Genomic DNA, 26,700 nt, shown 5'->3' on the forward strand with positions numbered 1-26,700 from the left:
CCATGCGGCCAGGCCCCAGAAAGGGATCTCATGTTCTTGGGTGCTGGAGCAGGGTGGTATGAGATGCTGGGGTACATACCTTACCTGCAGAGGCCTCCCTGACCCAGGACTGCTTTCACCACCAGGTACAGAAGCAGGGGACAGGTCTCTGAGAAGATCCTGAGCAAAAGCTCAAAATCCTAGAGGGCTTGGCACATGTGGCCCAGAGCTCAGGGGCAGAGGGGGTCCAGATCAGCCACTGAGTAGGGTGTGTAGTACGTCACAGGGGTGGAGTGCCTGTGGGGAAAATCCCTGCTCAGAAAGAGACGAACGTGGTGACAGGCAGGCAGTTCATGCAGGGAGCACTCAGAGATGGAGCACAAAGGGCAGAGACACCAAGGGCAGAGAGATAGAGGCAGAGGAAGGAGACCCAGGAGTGTGTGTTGTCCTCATCCTTGCAGCCCAGGCCTGGAGGGCTCCAGTCGGCTCTCACCTCTTGATGTTGCTGTGGATGAGCTCCAGGCCATGCAGGTGTTCCACGGCTTGGAGCAGCCCTGAGCAGATGTGGATGCGCTGGGGCCAGGGCAGGGGGTCTAAGCCCCGCTGAGGGAAAGAAAAGAAGGAGATAGACTGACCCCTGTGCCTTTTCAAGGCCTGACGGCAGGGCCCTGGGTTCCTAGCTCTCCGCCAGCCCTCATGTCCTCCGCAGCTGGACGAGGGTATGGGTTGTGACATCAGACAAAACCAGGTGTCAATCCAGCTCAGACATGCACTAGCTGTGTGACTTTGGAAAACATATTTAACATCTCTGAGCCTCAGTTTCCTCAGGGATAAAATAGCAATATTAACGGAAATATTAATTCCTATGTTTTAGTGTTGTAAGGATTGAAGTACAGGGAACACCTACCACATAATAGGTGCTCAAAAACAGCAGCTATCTTTATAATTATGGCTATTACAGTGGCAGCTCTGGAATTTGCACGCAGAAGGGGCTTAGGGTGGCAGTCTGGTCGGGAGAGGGCCAGGGAGCTTGTCTGCACACCAGGCACACTGACCTCACATCGATTCTAGGCATATTTGGGCAGACTTCACAGGGGCTGATGAAGATTGTGGGGTGGGCTAAAGCCACCCCACCTGTTCCCAGGTGCTGCCATTGTTGTTCTCTGACTGAATCTCCCAGGCTAAATCATCACTTATTTTTCAAGCCCTGTCTTGGGCCCCACATCCTATAAGGACCGGTCCTTAATACGTTTTTTTCTCAAAAATCCTGAGATCTGGAGGCAGACAAAGCCAATTCAAACTCTCACCCTGGCACTTATCAGTTGTGTTCCTTTGGGCAAGTCACTTAAGCTCTCTTGTACCAGGGACCCCTCTTTTGGAGAGTGGGGAATCCTCTTGGGTTGTGGCAAGGACCGAAGGGGAAGACACGTGTAAAGCCCTCATCCCGGAGTCTGGCGCACAGTGAGAGCTCAGAAGAGCTAACCATCAGCGTTATACCCGGAGCAGCTGCTCTGTCTGAGCCCTGCCATGGGAAGCAGTAATTCTTTTGTGGGATCACTCCCCTCTGTTTGAAGATTTTATGGGGAGAGGGTCTGTTTGTATTCAATATCGTATGTTTAAATAGTACATTCACATGATACAATATTCAAAAGGCACAAAAGGGAAGATAGTCAAAGTTTTCCTCCCATCCTGTATCCTAGCCACCTTGTTCTCCTCCCCAGAGGCAGCCAAGATACCAGGTTCTTGTGTATCTTTTTAGAGATATTCCATTAATGCACAAGCAAATAGGTATATACTGGGAGCAATTTGTTTTTCAATGTTTTTAATTGTGGTAAAATATATACAACATAAAATTTGCCACTTTAACCATTTTGAAGTGTACAGCTCAGTCGTATTAATTACCTTCACAATGTTGTGCAGCCATCACCACTATCTATTTTATTTCCAAAACTTTTTCATCGCCCCAAACAGAAACTCCATAGCCAATAAGCAATAATTCTCATTTCCCCCTCCCCTCTAGCCCCTGGTAACCACTAATAAACTGTCTCTATATATTTGCCTGTTCTATATATTTCATATAAGTGGGTCATACAATATTTATTCTTCTGTGTCTGGCTTGTTTCACTCAGCATAGTGTTTACAAGACTTATCCATGTTTTAGCATGTATTAGAATTTCATTTTTATTTGTGGCTGAATAACATTCCATTATACATATACAGCACATTTTATTTAGCCATTCATCTGTTGATAGACTGGAATAACATTTCATAATAAAATTTTGCCTCCACTTTTCTACAATTTTTTATGGCTTAGCTCTTTTTCTTGTCCTACTGCATTGGCTAAGAGTTCCACAACAAAGTTGGATCAAATTAGTGCTATGGGACACCCTCGTCTTGTTCCTGACTTGAATGAGATGCTTCTTGTCAAATAACTTTTTATAGGTTTTTACCTGAGGATGTTCATCAGACCTTATCTATCGGGGCCCAACTTCTCCTTGAGCCATCCCTGATCTCTCCTGGATGGCCTCTCTCCCTTTACCCTAGATTCCCTACCTGGGTACTAGTTCTGTTCTCTGACCATGACCCAGGCCCTTACCTGACCCTGGAGTCTGTCCTGTAATGAACCATTTGCCATGTAGGGGTGGATCAAGCCATGAAACCGGCTTCCGGTGCAGAAGCCAAGCAGAGGTAAGACATTGGGGTGGCGGCATCTGAAAGCAAGCATCAGTGCAGGGGTGAGCAGCCAGACGGAAAGAATAATCAAAGACTGTTCAGCTTCCTCCCTTCCCACCTCTGTGATGCCTCTTCTTCCTGTTCCACTCCCCTGAGACCAGCAGTCCTCTCCCAGGTACCAAATCCTCTGAGCCCGGAGGGCCCAGAACCAGGGGGAAAGATGAAACCTGCGCACTCTCAAGGAGCCTAGGTGTAGTGGTCCTCATTCTGCCTCACTGCTCTGCAGCATGTGACACCTCAGCTACTCCATCTTCCCGAAAGACAGCCTCGGAGGTTGAGGAACTTGCCCAAGGTCATGATCTAGCAAGCAGTGAAACCAGGACCTGACTCCAGGACTGGGTTTCTTCCTCGAAATCTTCTTTGCAGGGTTCTGAGTCACCATTCCCTCCTGACTCTCCTCCTTCTCTCTGACTACTCTTTCTTGGTCTTTTTCACTAAGACCCTCCTCCTTTGCCTTCCTCTGTGATATGAGTGTCCCCCAGCCAGGCCCATCATCTTGTTTTATCTGTTGCCTCCAGTTACCTCCTGTCTTTATGAAGAACACTCCTAAATCTCCTATCTCTAGCTCCATGCTCAGCTCTAACCTGTGTCTAACTGTATCTGATGCTCCAGGTGAATGCTCTAGACTCAGTAAGTCCCAAACCAACTTCCCCGCCCATATTTATTATCTCAGCAAAAGAGCACCACCATCCACCTAGTTTCCTAGAAACCTCCTAACCTCCCACATCTAGTTAGTCACCACTCACTGTCATAAATAGCTTTCAAGATTTCCCCCTCATTCCCCTCTCCTCTGCCTTGGGTCAGACCCTGATCAAATCTCCCCAGAACTATTGCAAATGGCCACCTGAATTAGCTATTTACACATCAGTGTCCCCACTGGACCATAAACTTCTCCAAGCCAGGGCCTGGGTATTCTTCACATCTACACTCCCTAGAGCCTAGGAAAGGGTTTGAAAATCCACATTTGCTGAAAAAATCAATAAATGAGTGGATGCCAATTCCATGAAGGCATTGTGCCAAAGTGGAAAAGGAATTACACTTCCAGTTTTGATTAAATGTATGTATAGGGATGTTTATAGGGATGTGTGTGTGTGTGTATGTAGTCATACACACGTACGAAGAGAAAAAAGATTAGAAGGAAACACACCCAAATATTAATACAGGAGTGGTTACTACATAGGCCCCTATAAGGGCCATTGAAAGTAGGTAGGGTGATTTCTATCCTCTTATGTGTAATTTTCTTGATTTATGAAAATACTCTATAATAGTCACGCTTACTTGCCCAAGGCTCCACATAGGCAGAGGAAACCCAGGCAGTCACTTGCCAAGGCTGGCTGACAGCTGGTATCCACCATATGGCTGGTCCCAATACGCATTTAAGTCCATCAATCAATGATGGTAGAGCCAGACCAAGGCCCCAGGTCTCCAAACAGTCTTTCCCCTTCTTCCCAGTCCATACCTGTGACTGGGAGACTCACTTCACTTCTCCAGCCTCAGTTCCCTCATCTGTAAAATGAGTGGGTTTAAGGATGACTTTTGAAGAGATTTATTGCTCTAGACCAGGGTGAGCAAACTTTGTCTGTAAAGGACTAGGTAGTAAATATTTTGGGTTTTGTAGGCCATGCAGTCTCTGTCGCAACTACTGAACTCTGGGTTAAAATACGAAAGCAGCCTAAGATGACATGTAAATGAATGAGTGTGTCAATAAAACTTTATTTACGACACTGAGATTTGAATTTCATATAATTTTAATGTGTCACAAAATATTATTCTTCTTTTGACTCTTTTCAACAGTTTAAATAAAAATGTAAAAACCATTCTTAGCCTGCAGGCTGTACAAAGAGGCAGCAGGGCAGAATTTAGCCAGCAGATCACAGTTTGCTGACTCCTGCCCTGCAGGGCTATATAGAGTTGGATTCAGTCAGTCTCTGTCGTACCTCTAAAAATGAGATAAAAACACATTCCTTCCTCCTTGGAAGGAAGGAGTTGGGCTAAGTAGATCAAGGTATCTTTATAATTCTAATCTATGCATACAGTACCCACTGCATACAGTAGCCATATAAAAAAAGCACGGACTCTAGAGTCAGACCACCTAGGTTTAAATCCCAACTCTATCACTTACTAGCTGTGCAAGCTTCGACAAGACACTTAACCTGTCTGAGCCTCATTTTATTCCTCTGAAAAAAATGTAATAATAGTAGATACATTATAGAGTTATTGTGAAAATTAAATGGATTTATACATATAAAATCCTTAAAACATGCCTGGTGCATAGGAGGCACTATAGAAGGGTTAGATATCATTATTATTAAAGACAGTGTTTTCCAAGGGAAGGCTTACCTAAGACACACCTGTACCTCTACCTGAAAGAATCTTTCAATTGATGCTGAGCTTGAGCAGGCCGCCTGTGGAAAAAAACATTGAAACATGAAAACCCAGCCTCACCCAGGCAACCTCCACCCCTTACTAGAAATGAAGAAGCACTTGCCTCCCTGAGCTTCTTGAAGACGAATGGCGTGCCATGCCTTTGCCCTCTGTAGACAACAGCAAAGGTACCCTCGCTGATTTTGTGGTTTTGGTTGAAGTCGTTGGTTGCCTGGATCACATCTGCCTCACTCCAGAGAAGGCTGTCTCCAGCCAGGTTCAAAAGCTTTTCCTGCTTAGGAGGAGAGGTGCTGAAATCCTGGTAATTCAGAGAGAGGAGACAGACATTACTAGGGAAGCTTGTTTTCTCTACTACATCAAGGAATCTAGGACATTAGAGCTGGGAAAGGGCTTGACAATTCACATTTGCTGAAGCAATTGATGAATGAGTGGATGCCAAGTCACAAAGGCACTGTGCCAAAGCAGAAAGGGAATATACTTCCAGTTTTGATTAAATGTGTGTATAGGGATGTGTGTGTATGTAGTCATACACACATATGAAGAGAAAAAGGATTAGAAGGAAACTCACCCAAATATTAATACAGGAGTGGTTGTTTTAGGGAATGTGGAAAGCAGATGGGGTGATTTCCATCCTCTTATTTATAATTTTCTTGATTTATGAAAGTACAATAGTCATAGAAGGAATCACCTCATCCAGTGAGGAGCACTCAAAAGAACATGGATAGGCCTGAGCTCAAATCCCAGTTCTGCCTCTAACTTGCTGTGTGACCTTGGGCAAGTTATTTAACCTCTCTGAGCCTCAATTGCCTCATCAACAAAAATGAGGGTATAATAGTATATCAGAGGGCAATTTCGAGGATTAACTATAATGTAAGTATTCCTAGGACATGGTTGATGTCCAATAAATATTAGTTTTGTTCTTTTTTTTTTCTTCCAGCTTACAGAGGTGGGTACCAAGGAGGTCAAGGGGCTGAGACGTGGTCACAGAGCATCAATGGCCAAGCTGAGTGCCCTGGTCCTATACACGTATACATGCTGGGCCTCCAGATTCCCAGGACGTACTTAGGATACGGGTTCACATGACCAAACATGAGTCTGTAATCAGAGCTTCAGAAACCATGTGCATGTATAAGCCCATAAAAAGCAGCTTTGCTTTAATAATTTCTCTTTTTAAAAATGGTTTGTATGCATAAATTTAATTTATTTATTTTTTTAAGTTATTGCACTAAGCAAAGGGCAAGATGGGCAAACCCCACCTTCATTTCTAACTGTGTGGTAAGGACCGGCATGCATCCAATTCATACCTGGAAATGGATCTAGTCTTTATCTTCCCGTATCTCCACTATCCTCATTACCAGCCACACACCCATGTGGCACTTTCTCATCCCTGGCCACCTTCAGCTATGTTGAAATAGACAAATTAGGAGGACTCTGTCCTTCTGATTGACTGCCCACGCAACTCTTCTCTGAATAAGTCGCCCCAAGCTAAGTCAGAGTTCACAAGTTAGAAGGACTTTGTCCCAACGCCACATAGGCAGACACCAGCCCCTGTTGGCTCATTGCCCCTTGTGGGTTTATTAATTATTTACAACTGCTCACAGATTTCAAGGAGACTATTACCATACTTACAGTTACCCATTTATCATAACCAGAAAGAGACGCAATCAGGTAAGGTTTGGTAGGGGTCTCAGCACAGGGTCTCTATTGTCCCCAGGAACATGCTACCTTCTATGCATGGATGTTCTCACTGATCCAGGAAGCGCAACTACTTCTGTGTTCAGGACCTTCTATAATATTACATAGTTATGTTTGGGGACTCATTGCATAGTCAAGATTGACTGACTCAACGAATATGCATTATTTATTGCATCGTACCTCCATGTCTTCCTGAGTTTAGTTGCCGGGTGTGGTATTTGCGGTTCCCAAGTCATTTGCACACATTTAAGTGTTGCCGGGAGGTTTTATATAATAAAGTCACACCAATTGATAAAGAAATTAATTCTAAGAGCTATCTTTCAGAAACCAGAGACAAAGGCCAAATTGAGTTCTTTGGCCCTCAGTTACATATGCTTTTATTAGAAATTTTAGAAAATTAGGGAGAAAAATCATCTATAATCCTATTAGCCACTGAATTGCTACTAAAGTTTAGATTATGTCATGCCAATGAAATATACAAGGATTTATTTAACAAAACTGGGATCATGCTGCATACACGGATTTGATTTCTGGTGTTTTCACTTATACCATGATCATTCTCCCAAGTTATTAAGTAATCTCTCAAAATATGCTTAACTATTAAAAACAAAAAACCTTGTTTAAGCAAGTCACCTTTATAGAAGAGCTTCGTTAACGAGACCCAAGCAGAGCTAACTTCCCCGGCAGGCACAGTAGGTGCAGCATCAGGGCCTATAATACTTTTGGGAACCCATGAAAACATTTTAATTCCTCTTAAAATAAGAAGAGGAAAGAACTTTTAGGGTCAAAGGAAATGTTTTAATTTTTAATCCAGCCTGCATTATATTTGTCCCTATACCAATGCAGTCATAAAATGTAATTTAAAAAAAACTTTTTTTTTTTTTAATGGAAGAAGGTGCCCCTGAAGGCAAAAATGCCAGGGCCCATGGAAGTCATAATGTGGCCCTGGACCCAAGTTATTCAAAACTCAGGATAGCTCTGACATCCACTGGGCTGAAAAAAGATAGGGGGCATAGTTGTAAGCAAATGACCACTGTAACCAGTAGGTTTTGGAGGGGTGATGCCAATGATCAGTCCCCAGTTAAACACAAACAACGGAAAGTTCATTAAAAGCTCATACTCACTAAAGCACCACCATCCCCATCTTCCCCAGTTTTGTTGACCGTTATATACTTACAGTCTTAGAAGCTTGGAGTAACTTGATGGGTCTCCTTCATCCCCACTACCACCTTCGAAGTGGTCTCAGGGAATAAAGAAATTGCATTTTTGAGAGGGAACCATAAGCTGGAGGGATCTCCCTTGGGGGAGGGGATTTACCTTTGAATCAGACGAAGTGGGGAGGCTGGTTTTTAAGGAGTGAGGGGCATCTTCTTCAGAAAGAGGTAGGAGAAAGAACTGCTGGGATGCCCTGGCTGCAGCAGACCCTGGAAAGGAAGGCTGTGGGTCAGGACATGGCCTGCTGGAGGAAGGTAGAGGGGCTCCCCGCCTAGTCCCCAGACCACCCAAGTCACTCATTCACCACCATGCCCCGCCACACACAAGTATCCTGACAGCCACCTGGTACCAGACAACACACTCCTCAAGCACTGCCTCAGCTAAGCCTTATGACAGCCCCAGGAGGAAGGTCCTGTTTATTACTCCCATTTAGCTAGTGGAGATTGAGTAACTTGCCCAGGGTCACGCGGCAAGTAAGTGGCGGAACCAAAAAACAAACAAACAAACAAACCCATTGGCATTGATTCAGGCTCACAACGACCCTGTAAGACAGAGTAGAACTGCCCTGTAGGGATTTCAAGGAGCGGTTGGTAGATTTGAACTGCCAACCTTTTGGTTAGCAGCTGAGTCCTTAACCACTGAGCCACCAGGGTTCAAATCGAAACCCATTTGATTTTGCTTAGGAGACGCTGAGTTTATGTTAATGGTGGTGGACTACTTTGGAAAAGGTTATCGAGAATGCACAACTTGAAGAATTTAGTCAGTGTCACTAAATTATACACATAGAAATGTGTATGTTTTATATATTTTTTCACCACAAAAAAAGAAACCCATTTGACTTCTAACAGCACACTCTTAACCCCTACACTATCCACCTCCCATCCAAAGAGCAGTGAAGGACAGAAAGGTGAATTAGCTGCTGAGTTGGCCTTCCAGAAACTTCCAGAAATGCTGTGGCAGGCAAGACAATAACAACCCATGGGAAAATGAGGTCAGAGGCAGGAAAGACCATATCAGGTTGGGAGATCAAGGAGGGTTTCACAGAGGAAGCAGCATTGGCCTGGGCTTGAAAGATGGGGAAGGGCTTTAGACAAGTGAATATGGGGTAGAGGGCCTCTAGGCAGTGGAACCAGTGAGTGCAAAGGAGTGACAGTTGGAAAGCCCAGGGTGCCACAGGGGTAAATATTCCAGGCAAACTTAATTAGCAAACATTTTCATCATGCCAGGCACTGTGCTAAATGCTTTATACGTATTACTGACTGAATCCACGTAACAATCCTAGGAGATAAGGTATCGTTATCGCCTCTCTTGGCAGATGGTGAACCTGAGGCACAGAGAGGTTAAATAGCTTTTCCAAAGGCACACAGTAGTCAATGGCGGAGCCAGGGTTAGAACTATCTGGCTCCAGAGCCCATGCTCTTAATCCCTTAGTGAGTGAAGAAGATAAATGAGAGAGAAAACTTGACAAGTACTTTAAAACCAAAACCAAACCAAACCCATTGCTGTTGAGTTGATTCCAACTCAGAAGTGATCCTACAGGACAGAATAGATCTGCCCCATGGGGTTTCCAAGGAGCGGCTGGTGGATTCAAACTGCCAGTCTTTTGGTTAGCAGCCTGAGCTCTTAACCACTGCACCACCAGGGTTCCTGACAAGTAGTTTAGGGCCAGGTAAAAGTCAGGTTAAGGAGGTTGAAATTTCCTCACTGGGACCCACATGAAGATTAATCTGCAGAATAATCAGCAGTATGTGGTCTGCTGGGTTAGAGCGGGGGCAGGCGGGGAGTGAGACAGCATGGCTAAAACAGAAGCAGCCCTGGGCCAGAGGCCAGATGCCTCACTTAATCGTCTGGTAATACCCAGCTGCAGATACAGCTTCTGAGTAACTCAGGGCCTGGACCTTCCAAGGGACCTGGCCCTGACTGCAGGGCTTCTGGCCAAATCCATCTGCTTCAGGTATTTCTGGTTTACAACATCAGGAAAGAGGCAATCAATCTGGAACTCTGACCACAGAAGAATTAATTCAGAAGACTGAAAACAGCAGCATGGCGAGAAAATAGAACCAGCCTTCCTAACTACTAACCCAGGCAAAAAAGAAAAACTGTTGCCATCCAATCGATACCAATTCATGGCGACCCCGTGTGTGTCAGAGTAGAACTGTGCTCCACAGGCTTCCAGTGGCTGACTTCTCAGAACTAGATCACCGGGACTTTCTTCCAAGGTGCCTCTGGGTTTGAAGGCTGAAGATCATAGTCTCAGAGGACACCAAGTTCACCCAAGTGCCTCTGGGTAGACTGGAATCTCCAGACTTTCAGTTAGCAGCCAAGCGTATTAACCATTTATACTGCCCAGGGACTCCCACTAACTGAGGGAGGAGCTGATAAAACCAAACTTACCCAAGATAAGGCCTGGGCTCCTTTTAGCATCAAAAAGACCTGAGACAAGTGCCACCCTTAGCCTCCTTTCCTGGGTCTCCTGTTTCTTGAGTCTTTCAGTGGCAATGAGAATGCACTTTGCAGACCTCCAACGACTGGGAACGTGACTGACCAAGGGCCCAGCTGCTGCGCGCCGAAATCCATCCTGCGTTTGCACTGAGGTCGTGTTCCCACTGGCTCCCCTACCCCTATCCCCATGACTGATGGGGCTGGGATATTAAGGCAAGTCTGTTCCAGGAGACAAGGGGCAACTCTGGTGGCCAACTTGGGACTCCTCGACACCCCGCCAAACCTTCCTTAGAGTGCAGGCAGGCTAGGGCGCTTCCTCCCCACCTTCAAAAAGGCCGCCTCAAAAGATATCCATGTCCTAATCCCCGGAATCTGTAAATGTTATCTTATTGAAAAAAGGGTCTTTACAGATACGATATTCATAATAATTAATTCTTAATAAAAAAGAAAAGAAAGCAAAACATCTTATAACATGGATGAATCTGAAAGACATTATGCTGAGTAAAATAAGTCAATCACAAGGGCAAGTACTATATGATATCACTTTTATAAAAAGTCAAGAATAGGTTTACACACAGAATGCAACATTCTTTGATGGTTACCAGGGATGGGAAGGGGAAGGAGGGAGAATCACTTACTAGATAGATAGTAGATGCATGTTAATTCTGGTGAAGGGAAAGGCAATACACAATACGGGGAAAGTCAGCATAATGTGAACAAGGTAAATGAAGACACTGAAAGGTACACAAGAATAAAGGACAACTACAGTAAATGCTGTAACATAGACAGTTCTGCAACAAGAGTAGTAACAGCCAAAAATTGGTGAGTGGTTACATAAATAGATAAACCCAAAAAACCCATTGCTGTTGAGTTGATTCCGACTCATAGTGACCCTATAGGATGGGGTAGAACTGCCCCATAGGGTCTTCAAGGAGCGGCTGGTGGATGTGAACTGCCAACCTTTTGTGTATAGAAGTACATGCGTGTGCATGTATAGGCATACTTGTGGGTATTTGTATACACATATTTATATGTGCTGCATATACAGTCACATATATAATAGAGCACATAGGGATTGTAGTTACGGAAACTTTCTAGACATATTCAAACACCTCACAGAGCCGAGTTACTGGGTTTGAAGGCTCAAGATCATAGTCTCACGGGGCATCTAGGTCAACTGGTATAACAGTTCATAAAGATAATGTTCTACATCTTAGTTTGGTGAGCAGCATCTAGGGTCTTAAAACCTTGCAAAGCGCCATCTAAGGTACAACTATTAGTCTCCTTCTCTTGGGAGCAAAGGAGAGTGAAGGAAACCAAACACTCAAGGAAACAATTAGACCATGGTACTAATGGCCCACATGAGACCAGAAGAACTAGACGGTGCCCAGCGACCACTACCTATTGCTCTGACCAGGGACACAATAGAAGGTCCCAGTTAGAATGGGATAAAAATGTAGAACAAAATTCAAATTCATAAAAAAGATCAGACTTACTGGACTGATCGAGACTGGAGGAACCCTCAAGATTATCACCCTAAGATACCCTTTTAACCTGGACCTGAAGCCACTCCCAGAGGTCCCCTTTTAGCCAAATAATAGATTGGCCTATAAAATAAACAATGACACTTGTGAGGAATGTGTTCCTTAGAACAATCAACTATACGAGACCAAACAGGCAACATTTGCCCAAAAGCAAAGCTGAGGAGGGGCAGGAAAACTGGATGGATGGAAACTGGGAAGGCAGGTGGAAACAGGGAGAGCACTGACACATTGTAGGGATAGCGACCAATGTCACGGAACAATCTGGGTACGAATTGTTAAATGGGAAACTAATTTGCTGTGTAAACTTTCACCTAAAACACAATAAAATAATCAAAAGAAGAAAAGAAAAAAAACCTCCCTGTGGGAGAAGAGTGGAAGACAGGCTGGCAGGCATGAGCCCACCCTTTGGCACAGGGCTTCGTGTCTGGAATTTGTTTCATAGGTGCTTACGGAAGGTGTCAGGGCAGGCTTCGATACCCAGCAAGGCCAGGAAAGGCACTGGTCCCTGTAAATGTCATTTCCAGAACACTAAGATTGAACCCTTGTGTACTGAAGCTTTTACTAAAAAAAATTTCCTGTAAAATACTCTAGAAATCTGCTTCTCCAAGCAGAATCTCATCCTGCTGAGCTATGTCACCTTAGACGCCAGTATGGCACATGCAGCTGTGCTGTGTCCAATGCTGGTTTTTCCGCCATGTTGCTGGGAGTGGGCCCACCTCTATAGCTGCCCTGTCTCCTTTCTTGGTGCCAGAGAGAACTGGGCTCCGGTCCATTACTAAAGATCTGATCTCGGGTGAGCTGTGCTTCATCCCTTTGAGCTTTCTCAAATTAAAAAGAATCACAATAGTCCATTCCTCAAAGAGTTCTTGACAAGATTAAAAGAGATGATGATTATAAAGTACAAAGAGCATCTCGGGCACAGGCGGAATACTTAGTATTTTACCAAGGCTGGTAAAACTACGTGCAGATTAAGAGTAAACAGATACTAACAGCCTAACGGCCCCTCCCATAGCTTTGTGGCAGTGATTTCAGCTACTCAAAGCACCTCTAGCTGGATTCCAGGAGTGAGAACCTGTTTATAAGGTATTCATAACCTGTCCACAGCTCATCTGCTCACATGTGTACCTCCTCCATGTCACTTTCCCACTTTCTTCCCACCAATGGCGGGTCGGGGAACTGTCACAGAGGTTGAGGGTAGATGTGAGCTCTGGGGCAAAATGCCTGACTTGACTTCCGGTTCCATCACTTACTCAGCCATGAAGGCCTGGCAGGTTATTGATCTGTCCCCAGCTGTAAAGCAGCATAGCAATAGCCCCAGCTCCTTGGGCTGTCGGGGTGACTCTGTGAACTCCTGCACTAGACACTATCAGCTCAGTGTCTCGTACACAGTAGGCGGGTCCTCACCAAGTGTCACCACTTCCATACACGGCCCCCTACCCCCGCCACCACGTTCTCCACTTCTATCCTTCAAGGTAATCAATCCGTGTGAACTCTGGGGCCCAGTGAAATCTTGGGTTTTTCCAATAGAAGACAGGCCTCAGGTTATTTGATGAAATTAATGGTTACTCTCCTACTTTCAGCTCAGGCAAAAATAGACAATCAACTTCCTGTCTCTGTCTGCAGATTATATTTATCAACTTGACCTATCAGGGCACATTTGCTTATAAGGGCCATTCAAGAGAATGAACAGCATAGAGTCAGGCAGAAGCGTATGACATTTTATTGTAACCTAGATAAGGAACAGCAGAAGCAATCTCTACAACTGTTACCTCCTCCATCCTGACCAGCACGCCCTAGAATTTCCCTATTTTATTAAAAAAATACTCTTCTCTTTGGCCATCAACCACCATCACATTTGCTTTAGGGCCACTGTCCCTTATCTTTACTTGCTGATCAAAGATCTCTACTTCTTCTTTTTTTTTTAATCTTTAGCTACAGGAAATAATCGAGACTCTTTGGCCTGGAATTAATCTTCTAGACTCAACCAATCTGGGGTATCGGGTCATTTTTTGGAGTGTTATCAATACCAGCTAACATTTAATGAGTATTTGGTGCCAGCACTGAGGTGCGTGGTTCCCTACCACAACCTGGTGATGTAGTTTCTATTATTATCCCCATTTTACAGATAAAGAACCTGAGGCACAGAGAGTGAAGTAATTCTCCTGCTAGAAAGTGGCAGAGCTAGGGTTCAATACAGATCTGTCTAATGCAAAAGCCCAAGCATGCTCCTCTTAACCACTGCTAGCCCTGGCTTCCAGAACTGCATGAGTACACTGAGCTCTCATGGGTTTGGGATCTTTGGTTCATCACTCAGGAGCCTGTGGGAGAGCAGAAGTGAGGCTGGGCTCCAGGGAAGAGGTGGTGAGTATGGAGATGTGGGAGTGAGTAGCGGTTACCCCATGGGGAAGTTATCCACTGGCTGAACCTTTCTGCCATTTGGTAACCAGTCCCCGAGCACCTCTTCTGTGTGAACCCAACTGCCTCCCCGCCCCAGGCATGAGGGGATGAGACAAATCTGAAATGGTATGAAGGCGCTGGGACAGCAGCGTGTGTGGTGGTTAGTGCCATGAGCTTTCAATCACACAGCTCAAACATCAATTTGGGCCCACCACTTCCTATTTCTGTGACCTTCGGCAAATCACTACCCCTCTCTGTATGTCAGGCACTGTGGGACACAAAGCAACAGATCTGTGGCTGGAAGAAAAGAGAGGTGGCAGGGCAGACAATACTCCTCACCTCCCACTGCACAGCGGTGAGGGCCGGCACTGGGTAGATGGGGGTCTATGGGGAGCACATGGTGAGACAGCCACAAACCCCCAGAGCACACACAGGGCCACTCGTGCTGTGATCCTGGAGAACCAAAGTGACAATACCTGGGCCCGGGAGGGTGGCCGGCTGCACGGGCTGCCCTTTCTCCTGCTCATCCATGGCATTCCTCACAGAAGCTGCCAATGGACTTACTGGCTTCACCGTGTCCGGAAAGGGAATGGGAGACTTGAGTTCCGAAACTGGTTTCCCTGAAAACAAGAAGGAAAGAGAATTTTATTTTATTTGCTGAAATGGATCAGCCATCAAGAGGCTGCGTCTAGAAGCCAGAGAACTGGGGCTAGTCTGGCTCTGCCTCAGATTCACACTGTGCCCCGGGCAGGTTCTTCCCCTCTCTGGACCTCAGCCTCCCCGTCTGTAAAATGCTGTGGTCAGACATGACAATCCCTTGTGGTGGGTGTAGTCTAACATTCTGAGTCATAAATGCCCAACTTCCAATCCTACTAGCTGTGTGACCTTAGACAGGTTACTTCCCTTCTCTGAGCCTCAGTGTCCTCACCTAGGAAATAAGGTGATGATGATGATGATGATGATATCTTCTGCCTCTTCCTGGGTACGCCGCAAGGGGGACTTGAGAATTCAGATGCAAAAGGGCTTGGCAGAGTAGAAATTTCCCTGAACGTGTGAGGAAGCTAAAGATGTTCACCCCTCAGTTGTTCACCCCCTCAGTTCCTATTCACACACCAAAATGCACTTGGACACAGACACATCCTTCCCCGTTTTACAGATGGGAGCCCTTGTCTGTGAAGCACTGACTGAGCCAGCCAGGGACCAAGTGCTAAGACACTGGGAGGACCTCATGTTTGCTGAGCTGGGCCTGTGCCTGGCACAGCCCACCTCCAGCCCAGGCTGTCTCCAGACTCCTCACCAGGCCTCATCTTACCACACACAGACCTCGCCATGCCACTTCCCAGCTTTAAGCCTTTATGACTCTCAGTTACCTGAATGAAGTCCACACTTCTTAACTCAAATCCTTCTATCTCCCCACTGCCTCCCAAATAAAATTGAATTCCCAGGCCCAGCATTCAAGGCCCTTTACCCTCTGGTGATTTGGGTAAAGCCCAGAAGACTGTTATACTCCAAAAGTTCCTCACGTTACTCCAGTACACAGCCATGTGTGAGAAGCACAAGTGGGAGCATTGAAGTTCCAGGGATGCTGCTGACTTGCTTCATGTCACCAGCACATCTGATGGGGCAAGGACGTAACATCATGAGCTATGGGTCTCCAGTAAAATATATTGTCAGGTAAGCTGTGTATCTCTAAACAAAACTGGCTGTAACCGTGGAACCTAGCCTTTCACATCCAAGCTTCAGGACTAGAATAATATCAATAATTCCTACATTTTATATGGCACTGCACTTAGATAGCACCATGCAGGTTTATTTAATTTTCACAACAATGTCTGGTGGTGAACATCTATTGGCCCCATCCCACTTGGAGCAAAGGAGAATGAAGAAAACCAAAGACACAATGAAAATACCAGCCCAAAGACTAAAGGACCAAATGAACCAGAGACTCCACCAGCCTGAGACCAGAAGAAGTAGATGATGCCTGGCTACCACCAATGACCACCCTGACAGGGAACACAAGAGACAGTCCTGGACAGAGCAGGAGAAAAATATAGAACAGAACTCAAATTCACATAAAAAGACCAGACTTAATGGTCTGACAGAGACTGGAGGAACCTCCAAAACTATGGTCCCCAAACACTCTGTTAACCCAAAACTGAAACCATTCCTGAAGCCCACTCTTCAGACAAAGATTAGACAGGCCTATAAAACAAAAAATAATACATGTGGGGAGCATGCATCTTAGTTCAATCAAATATCTAAGACCAAATGGGCAGCTCCTGTCCAAAAGCAGGATGAGAATGCAAGAAAGGACAGGAACTGGTCAAATGAACACAAGGAAGCCGGGATGGCAGGGGGAGCATTCTGTCACACTGTGGGGATTGCAATCAACGTCACAAAACAATATGTATATAAATTTTTGAATGAGAAAAAAAAAATCTGGTAGTGAACAGAACAATATGTGCTTTATTTTTTAGAATACTGAGGCTCAGATAGGGAAAATGTCTTGTCCCAGGTCAAACAGCTAATAAGATACAAATCTGGGGCTGGTTTCACTGCCCTGCTGTCTGGCTAGGGTAGAACTGCTTCACTGATGTCACCACCAACCCCGAGCCTTGACTCCCCTCTGTGGATGGCTCGGCCCCTGGACTGTGCCTATGGGAACAAAAGGGCCTAACACTCTGATTTCCCCAGGGAAGAGACACGTGAAGACAGGCTAAAGGATGCACAAAAATAACAATGATGCTGAATGGAGGGATGATGAGTGGCATTCTCCTTGCTATATTTCCTTTACCGTCACTGATGCGTTATCTTTTCAATAAAATTAACTTATAAAAGAAGGAGCAGAGCTCAACTGTTTAGAGTACAGGCTCTGGAATGGAAACCAGCCCTATCACCTTCTAGCTGTGTTGACTCTGGACAAGTTTTATGAAGACTATTGGAGACAGGCATTTCCACGTCTCTTTCCACAGACGTAGTCGACTTGATTCCTGTGTTTTCTGCCTGGTGAGGTCCTTGTGTAGAGTCACCGTTTATGTTGTTGAAAAAGGTATTTGCAATGAAGAAGTCGTTGGTCTTGCAAAATTCTATCATGCAATCTCCGGCATAGTTTCTATCACCAAGGCCATATTTTCCAAATACAAAGCCTTCTTTGTTTCCAACTTTTGCATTCCACTCACTGGTAATTATCAATGCATCTTGACTGCATCTTTGATCAATTTCAGACTGCAGAAGTTGGTAAAAATCTTCAATTTCTTTGCCTTTGGCATTAGTGGTTGGTGGGTCAATATGAATAATAGACAACGGAAAAGCTCAATATCATCAATCAGAACAAGGCCAGGGCTGACTGCAGAATAGACCATCCAATTGTTCATATGCAAGTTTAAGCTGAAGCTTAAGAAAATTAAAACAAGTCCATGAGAATCAAATATGACCTCGAGTATATTCCATCTGAATTTGGAAACCATCTAAAGAATAGATTTGACGCATCAAATGCTAATGACTGAACACGAGACGAGTTGTGGGATGACATCAACGACATGCATACGTGAAGAAAGCAAAAGGTCATTAAAAAGACAGGAAAGAGAGAAAAGACCAAAACGCATGTCAGAAGAGACTCTGAAACTTGCTCTTGAACTTAGAGTAGCTAAAGTGAAAGGAAGAAATGATGAAGTAAAAGAGCTGAACAGATTTCAAAAGGCAGCTAGAGAAAACAAAGTAAAGTATTATAATGAAATGTGCAAAGACCTAGAGTTAGAGAACCAAAAGGGAAAAACGCACTTGATGTTTCTCAAGCTGAAAGAACTGAAGAGAAAATTCAAGGCTCAAACTGCCATATTGAAGGATTCTATGGGCAAAATATTCAACAATGCAGGAAGCATTAAAAGAAGGTGGAAGGAATACACAGAGTCACTGCACCAAAAAGAATTGGTCGACGTTCAACCATTTCAGGAGGTAGCACAAGATCAAGAACCAATCATATTAAAGGAAGAAGTCCAACCTTCATTTTTCACACTGGTGAAAAACAAAGCTTCAGGAATTGACGGACTACCAACTGAGATGTTTCAACAAATGGATGCAGCACTGGAGATGCTCACTCATCTATGCCAAGAAATTTGGAGGACAGCTACCTGGCCAACCAACTGGAAGCAATCCATATTGGTGTCCATTCCAAAAAAACGTGGTCCAACAGAATGCAGAAATTATCAAACAATATCATTAATATCCCATGCAAGTAAAATTTTGCTGAAGATGCTTCAAAAATGGTTGCAGCAGTACATTGACAGTGAACTGCCAGAAATTCAAGCCAGATTCAGAAGAGGACAAGGAACAAAAGCATCACTGCTGATGTCAGGGATCTTGGCTGAAAATAGAGAAAATCAGAAATATATTTTCCTGTGTTTTATTGACTACGCAAAGGTATTTGACTGTGTGGATCATAACAAATTATGGATAATATTGCGAACAATGTGAATTTCAGAACACTTAATTGTGCTTATGTGGAACCTGGACATAGACCAAGAGGCAGTGGTTCACACAGATCAAGAGGATACTGAGTGGTTCAAAATCAGGAAAGATGTGCATCAGAGTTGTATTCGTTTACATACTTATTCAATCTGTATGCTGAGCAAATAACACGAGAAGCTGAACTAGCTGAAGAAGAACATGGTATCAGGATTGAAGGAAGGCTCATTAACAACCTGTGATATGCAGATGACACAATCTTGCTTGCTGAAAGTGAAGCGGACCTGAAGCATTTATTGATGAAGATCAAAAATACAGCCTTTAGTGTTAAATTACACCTCAACATAACAAAAACAAAAATCCTCACAACTGGGCCAATAACCAACATCATGATAAATGGAGAAAAAATCGAAGTTGTCAAAGATTTCACTCTACTTGGATCCACAATCAGCAACCATGGAAGCAGCAGTCAAGAAAATAAATGACATATTACACTGGGCAAATCTGCTGCAAGAGACTTCTTTAAAATGTTCAAAAACAAAGATGTCACTCTGAGGACTAAGGTGTGCCTGACCCAAGCCACGGCTTTTTCAATCACCTCACATGCATGCGAAAGCTGGACAATGAATAAAGAAGACTGATGAAGAATTGATGCCTTTGAATTATGGTGTTGGCAAAGAATACTGAACATACCATGGACTACCAGAAGAACGAACAAATCTGTCTTGGAATTAGTACAGTCAGAATGCTCCTTGGAAGCGAGGATGGCAAGACGTGGTCTCACATACCTTTTGGACATGTATTCAGGAGGGACCAATTCCTGGAGAAGGATATCAGGCTTGGTAAAGTAGAGAGTCAGCAAAAGAAAAAGAGGAAGACCCTCAACAAGATGGATTAACCCAGTGGCTGCAACAATGGGCTCAAACTTAGCAAAGATTGTGATGATGGCGCAGGACTGAGCAGTGTTTCCTTCTGTTGCACAGTGTCGCTATGAACCAGTACATAACAACAACACTGGAAGCAGGGAGTCCCTGGGTGGGGCAAATCGTTAAGCACTCAACTACTAACCAGAAGGTTGGCGATTTGAACTCAACCAGAGGCATCTTGAAAGAAAGGCCTGGCGAATTGCTTTTAAAAAGCCACAGCCTTGAAAGTCCAGTGGAGCACAGTTCTACTCTGCAACACACGGGGTCACCATGCGTTGGAATCGACTCAACAATAACGGGTTTGGTTTTGTTGTTTGTTTTTTATAGGAGGTAGTACATGTAAAACACTTAACTCAAAATATAGGAGCATTATTGCTATCGTTAGTATTATAGCGTTAAAATTTTGGTTATCTCCAAAAGCTAAGAAGTTTCCTGAATACAACCAAACACTCTGAGGGACAGAGTAGCAGAGGTAGGGGTCTGGGGACCACGGTTTCAGGGGACATCTAGGTCAACTGGCATAACAAAGTGTATTAAGAAAACATTCTGCTCACTAATTAGATAATAAATTAGATAATAGACAAGAACTATTTTAGGTGAAGGGAAAGACAACACAACTACACTAAACTAAAAGCAAAGAAGTTCCCTGAATAAACTGAACACTTCGAAGGCCAGCATAGCAGAGGCGGGGACTTGGGAACCATGGTTTCAGGGGACATCTAGGTCAATTCCATAATAAAATCTATTAAGAAAACATTCTGCAACCCACTTTGGAGAGTGGTGTCTGTGGTCTTAAATGCTAGCAAGAAGCCATCTAAGATGCATCAATTGGTCTCAATCCACCTGGAGCAAAGGAGAATGCAGAACAGACACAAGGAAAATACGAGCCCATCAAGAGACAGAAAGGGCCACATAAACCAGAGACTATATCAGCCTGAGACCAGAAGAACTAGATGGTGCCCAGCTACCACCAATGACTGCCCTGAGAGGGAACACAACAGAGAATCCCTGATGGAGCAGGAGGCAAGTGGGATGCAGAACTCAAATTCTAGTAAAAAGCCCAGACTTAATGGTCTGACTGAGGCTGGAGGGACCCCAGACGACATGGCCCCCAGACTCTCTGTTAGCCCAAAACTAAAACCACTCCTGAAGCCAACTCTTAGACTGGACTATAAGACGTAAAATGATACTGGTCAGGAGTGTGCTTCTTAGCTCAAGTAGACACATGAGACTAAGTGGGCAGCTTCAGTCCAGAGGTGAGATGAGTAGGCAGAGGGGAACAAGAGCTGGTTGAACGGACACGGGAAACACAGGGTAGAGAGGAGGAGTGTGTCGTCTGTCATATTATAGGGAGAGCAACTAGGGTCACATAACAATGTGTGTGTAAGTTTTTGTATTAGAAACTGACTTGAATTGTAAACTTTCACTTAAAGCACAATAAAAAGAAAATTTTTTTTTTTTTTGGTTATCTTCACAAGACCAAATGCGCAGCTCCTGTCCAGAGGCAGGGTGAGAAGGCAGGAACAGACAGGAGCTGGCTGGATGGACTTGGGAAACCTGGGGTGGAAAGGTGGAGTGTGCTGTCACATTGCAGGGATTGCAACTAGCATCACATGACAATATGTGTATAAAATTTTGTATGAGAGATTAACTTGAGCTGTAAATTTTCACCTCAAGTACAACAAAATAATTTTTTTTTGGTTAGCTCTTAAATAGTCCACATGTTGAATATAAGGAGAGAAGGATGGGAGTTAGTTTTCATTTAACACAATTCAGAATCATTTCAATTTTTTTTTTAATTTGTGAGTTTTTTCACTTTAATAGTAATTAAAAAGATGTACGTACATATCTACTGACATGGAAAAGTTTAACTATATTGTTGATTAGAAAAGGTAGGCAACGAAAGAGAATAATCGATATGTTGTCATTTTTTTTGTAAAATATGTACAAAATATTTTAGATATAAATATATTTATGAAGAGAAAAAGAGCCTGAAGGATATACACCGAAATGTTAACAATGTCTATTTCTGGTAGCATGATTATCAGTAAGTTTATATGGGTTTCATTTTTTGGTTTATTCATATCATACAATTCTTCAATAATGATCATGTATTATTTACATAATAAAGCATGTTTTTTAAGAAAAAAATCAGTAAGCAAGGTAGCTAAGATAAAGTAATGAACACTCTTCCACATTAGAGAACACAGCATTTCCCTGAAGGCGGATTGTCCACCTACCCAACCCAGGTGAGTAAGTGGACAATCTGTGCATCAGCCCTTCACTAGGCTCAGACCCAACTCACTTTTATTATTTACCAACTATTGTCAAAGACCCATACTGGCTATTTTCACGACAAGTATTCTCATCACACCTAGGAAGTATTAAGATGAGGAAATTGGGACTCAGGAAGGCAGAAACGGAAGGGAAAGGGCACTGAGGCAGGAGCTGTGGTCCCCACCCAGAACCAAGGCAGGAAGGCCAACGCTGTGGGCAGGATTCACGTCCCACTGCAGGGCCCTCGGAGGACACCCACGTCATGTCTCCCCACCTGGGATCTCAACTACTTCAGAAGGGCGTTTCATGGACCACACCGCCCCCACCCACCTCCCATCAGGCCGAGGCCCCTTGGGCCAAAACTCGGGTCTAGAAGGGGGTTCTTCTCCAACAGCCCTGCTGGCAGCATTCATGGAGTCACTCATCTTTGCCTAAGTAACACCACTGTCTTCCACAAGTCCTAGGAGGAGAACAAACAGTCCCTTGTACAACATGGTAACAGGAACAATGGCAGTGTGAATGCTGATCTGTGAACTGATGAGAGGTGTGGCTCCACAAGGTGTGTAGGGTGAAAACTGTGCCCCTGCCAACCAGAGGGAAGGGGCACCCCATGCCCACTAGAGTCGTCCTCTTCCCCACCACACCATCTCAGGCGGGAGCTCCGATGCCTGGAAAGATCCTGTCTTCCTCACAGGGCCGTATCAACAGTGTTCTCCTGACATCTGCTTATGAAGCGAAAGGGCTGAGATGGCTCCTCTGTGTGAGTCCAACAAAGCCTGGCTGAGAGCTCTCTTCACTGGGCCAGCCGGGCTTTCTGGGGGCGGGAACCCCGAACAGTATTTTCTGTAGAACCCACACCCAGAACAGGAGGAAATGTCCCTGTTAAACCTTTTTCCCAAAGGTCCTACCTACACCCAGAACTACCTGTGGCCCCATAGAAAAAGCCCCTTCTCCCCATTTGAGGTGCTAGCCCCAGTTCTATGCAACCTCGGCACCCTATTCCTGATGACTTTCTGTTTCCCTCTCAGTACAAATCTTTACCTCTCTGTCAAGACAGGGTTGGCAGGAAAATCGAGGTCACCAGCCCATTTGCGGTTGACCTCTGTGGACTCCATCCACGGGTAATATAAAAGGCTCCATTATGCCTTCATCCTGAGGAGAGTCCAGATTTTTTCTTGGGATTTCCACAGTGACACACAACGGCATGGGGATCACACGCAAGCCATGGGGGCTGGCGGAGGAAATGTGGGCGGAGGGGTCCTATGGCCTGCGCCCAGCACCACCAGCACATTTTGGCTGACACCACCCTCCTACACAAGATGTACCTAGTCACCCCAGGGGCCACAGCCACCACAGATGTCAGTTGACAGCCCCCGACGTCAGGACCACAATGACAATCTGATGAAAAGTGTATTTCCTGTGAAACCCCCGTTACAGCGTGCTGTGGATTTTTACTTTTTTTTTTTTTTTGAGACAGACAATAAATAATATTTATAAACATTAAAATCCTTCATTTCTACTCTTGAGTTGCTGGTGTTTGATCTGAGTTGAGAGAGGCAGGGCAGGCCTCTTCTTGCCTCTTTCCACCGTCAAAGCCTGAGGGGCGACAAGCTGTGGCTCCTCTGCCCCACTCCCTCAAACCTGATCTGAGAGCCGAAAGGCACAACATTCACTATTTCAGAGAGAGAACCCCAGAATGCTACTGAGTAAAAACAGAACACCAGAGGCAGGATGAGGCACGGCAGCCACAGGGTTCACGAAAAAGGGTGGTGGCAAGCCTTGAGTCTCGCATGGAGCTTCCTGTCAAGGCTAAGAGCGGGGATCAGATCGATTATGTAACTCTTGGTACTGATAGACAGAGCAGCCTCGGGCTTCCAGGACACGCACGCTCTTTCCTCTCTGGGATTAAGTTCTCAAAAGAATTCCCCACATACAGTTGATCCTGCAGGATCATGAGATCCACAACTATTATTAAAAAACAAAAATATGAGCAAAGTGCATAGAGCTTTAGTGTTCCCTTTTAATCAGTTTTCTCTCACGTTCCAGCTTTCTGAGAGGGTTCTCAGCTCTACAGGGTCGCTATTATGAGTCAGAATCGGCTCCACGGCTGTACTTTTTTCTCAGCTCTAATGGCTCTCAACTCAGCCTGCACACATTAGAACTACAGGGGAAGCTTTTTAAAAATACCAGTGCCTGAGCCCCACTCTGGGACAACTGAATCGAAATCTCTGGAGACAGAGCCTGGCATCTATAGTTTTAAAAATCTCCCCAGGTGATTCTAATGTGCAGCTGGGGTTGCAAACTGCCGATGGCAATTTCAAGGAACATAAACAGGTCCAAATGACATAATTTTATAACTAATTATGTTCAGCCTCAGAAACTGTTTCTAACTTATCCTGGCAGGTTGATGGTGGTCATGGGAAGTAGCTAATTAGGGAAGAAATTAACTGTGTAGGATTATAGGAAATTTGTGTGTATGTGTGTGCGCGTGTGTGTGTGGTGGGATGATATAATACAGTAGAAAGGGCACTTGCTTTCGAACCGTATCCTGAGTTGTATCCTGACTGTCACTTAGCCAACCTGACTCTTTCGCCCTCTCTCTCGCTCTCGTTCTCTCTTGCTCTCACCCTCTTTCTCTCTTGGCACCTTGGTCCCTTGGCCTGGCCTCTGCCCTCCTCAAACAAGTGTTACAAAGCTCTTAAGCTCTGCCAGTAAGTTCCCAGAGGCACCCCGCTCCTCCTGCCCTAAGGCTCTCAGCTCTCTCACTCTGTGGGTTGGCATGCCCACTGTAGATACCTTGCTTTGTGGGCTAGGAAGCCCATTGTGCTGTTTCATGCCAGTCTCCTGGTTCTGCTGCCACCATTTCTCTGCCATTGTGTCTCACTACCTTGTGCCATCTCCGGTGTTAACAGTTCTCCCTCTCTCTGGCTCCTGGGTCTAGGAGGTTCTTAGTGCAGGGACCCTGGATCCAAAGGACGTGCTCCATTACCATCTCTTCTTCATGGTAATAGTAAGGTCCCCCCTCTACTCTGGGGTTGGCTCTCTTTTAAGCTAGTGGGATGACAAAACTGACCAATCCCCTTGTTAGGTACCATACACCTTATTTGCATGGTCACAGCCCCAAAGCGGTTCTATGCACCTTATTTGCATTATTAGTAGACTGTTCAATCCCCTTGATGGGCTATAACCACCCTATTTGCACGGTCCCACCCCATCACTGTGTGGGAATTATAAAACCATGTATGGCCAGAAGGGCCATGTTAAGTAATTCACTGCACCTTACCCCCAAAAATATGTGTTGTAAATCCTAACCTCTATGCATGTGGTTATAATCCCACCTGGGAATGAGTTTTCTGTTACGTTAATGAGGCAGGATTAATGCAGGATGTGTCTTGAGTCAATCTCTTACAAGAGATAAAGGGAGCAAGCAGAGGCAGGAGAAGAGAAATACTAAGCCTCATAAAGATAGCCGAGGAACAAAAGCTCAGAAGAGACAAGGACCTTCCTCCAGAGCCCACAGAGAGAGAAAGCCTTCCCCTAGAGCCGGTGCCCTGAATTCAGGCTTTTAGCCTCCTAAACTGTGAGAAAATAAATTTGTTTACTAAGCCATCCACTTGTGGTATTTTCTGTTGCAGCAACACTAGATAACTAAGATGGGGGGCAGGAGAGGGGGAGGAACCATTTTTGCCTGCCTGTGGCCTTTCATAGCCAGCCTCCTCACACATAGGAGGGTGGCAGCATAGGGATCTGCTCTCTGCCAGGGCCTCCACGGATGGAAAGGGATGCCAGTGCCCAAGAGAACAGCAAGACTTCTACAGCTTCCATGGCCATGGGTGCTAAGGAGTTGACATGTCAGTCCTCAGACCAATTAAATCAGCCTGGATGGTTTTGAAGGCTCCCTAGGGGAAGTGGAGAACCACTGGTTTAACCCAGAGTGATGATGTTGACAAGGGTTGAGTTTCAGGCCCCGGGAACACAGAGCCGTGGGGCAGAAGTGGTTCCTGAGCCCCCTGCACATTTCACCTGGGTTGGCTGACAGGGATAATTTCTTTCTCTCTGCTTTGTATTCTCAAGATGTCCCATACTTTCTGCAATAACCTGGCTCACTTACACCATGGAACCCAGAGGAAGAGCACACTGCAGTCTAGCAGGCTTCAAGCTGTTAGTATTCTGCAGGCAGGTGGACTGGTAGCCTAACTTCTCTAAGCCTCCACTTCCTCACCTGACAAATGAGGCTAGTAACTGTACCCCTTCCCCACAGAGTTGCTGTGAGGATTAAATGAGCTACTACAAGTAAAGTAAGTGCTCAACAGATACAAACTATCATTATTACTACGGTTGTTGTTGTTAACCCTGACTATAGGTCAGGCTTTGTCCTAAGTGCTTTCCCACACCCGTGGCCCATTTAGCTCAGATAACAGTTTTGAGGAAAAGGTCAAATTGTCATTTCTGTTTTATGCTTGAAGAAAGTGAAACCCAGAGGAGATGTTTGATTTGTATTTTGTTTATTTATGCCCCATTTCCTTCCGTAGGAAGCCCTGATGGCACAATGATTAAGAACTCGGCTGCTAACGAAAAAGCTGGCAGCTCAAATCCACTAGCCGCTGCTCAGAAATCCTATGGGGCAGTTCTACTCTGTCCTA

At 44.9% G+C, this 26,700-nt stretch overlaps 1 protein-coding gene across 5 annotated transcripts in view; it reads right to left on the reverse strand.

Annotated features, from left to right (window-relative positions):
- Window positions 1-26,700, reverse strand: part of IRAK2 (interleukin 1 receptor associated kinase 2) — a 94,328-nt gene that overhangs the window by 21,870 nt on the left and 45,758 nt on the right. For 4 of the 5 annotated variants that reach the window (XM_064274909.1, XM_023547929.2, XM_064274908.1 and 1 more), the window contains 6 exons: window positions 14,867-15,010; window positions 8,110-8,216; window positions 5,201-5,395; window positions 5,053-5,117; window positions 2,576-2,690; window positions 473-582 (listed from right to left, as the gene is read on the reverse strand). In XM_064274909.1, coding sequence (XP_064130979.1) covers window positions 473-582; window positions 2,576-2,690; window positions 5,053-5,117; window positions 5,201-5,395; window positions 8,110-8,216; window positions 14,867-15,010 — 736 coding nt within the window. The remainder of the gene's footprint in view (window positions 1-472; window positions 583-2,575; window positions 2,691-5,052; window positions 5,118-5,200; window positions 5,396-8,109; window positions 8,217-14,866; window positions 15,011-26,700) is intronic. The other variant, XM_023547930.2, reaches the window with a different exon arrangement.

Source organism: Loxodonta africana, chromosome 22, assembly GCF_030014295.1.
Source record: "Loxodonta africana isolate mLoxAfr1 chromosome 22, mLoxAfr1.hap2, whole genome shotgun sequence".
Taxonomy (NCBI): Eukaryota; Metazoa; Chordata; class Mammalia; order Proboscidea; family Elephantidae; genus Loxodonta; species Loxodonta africana.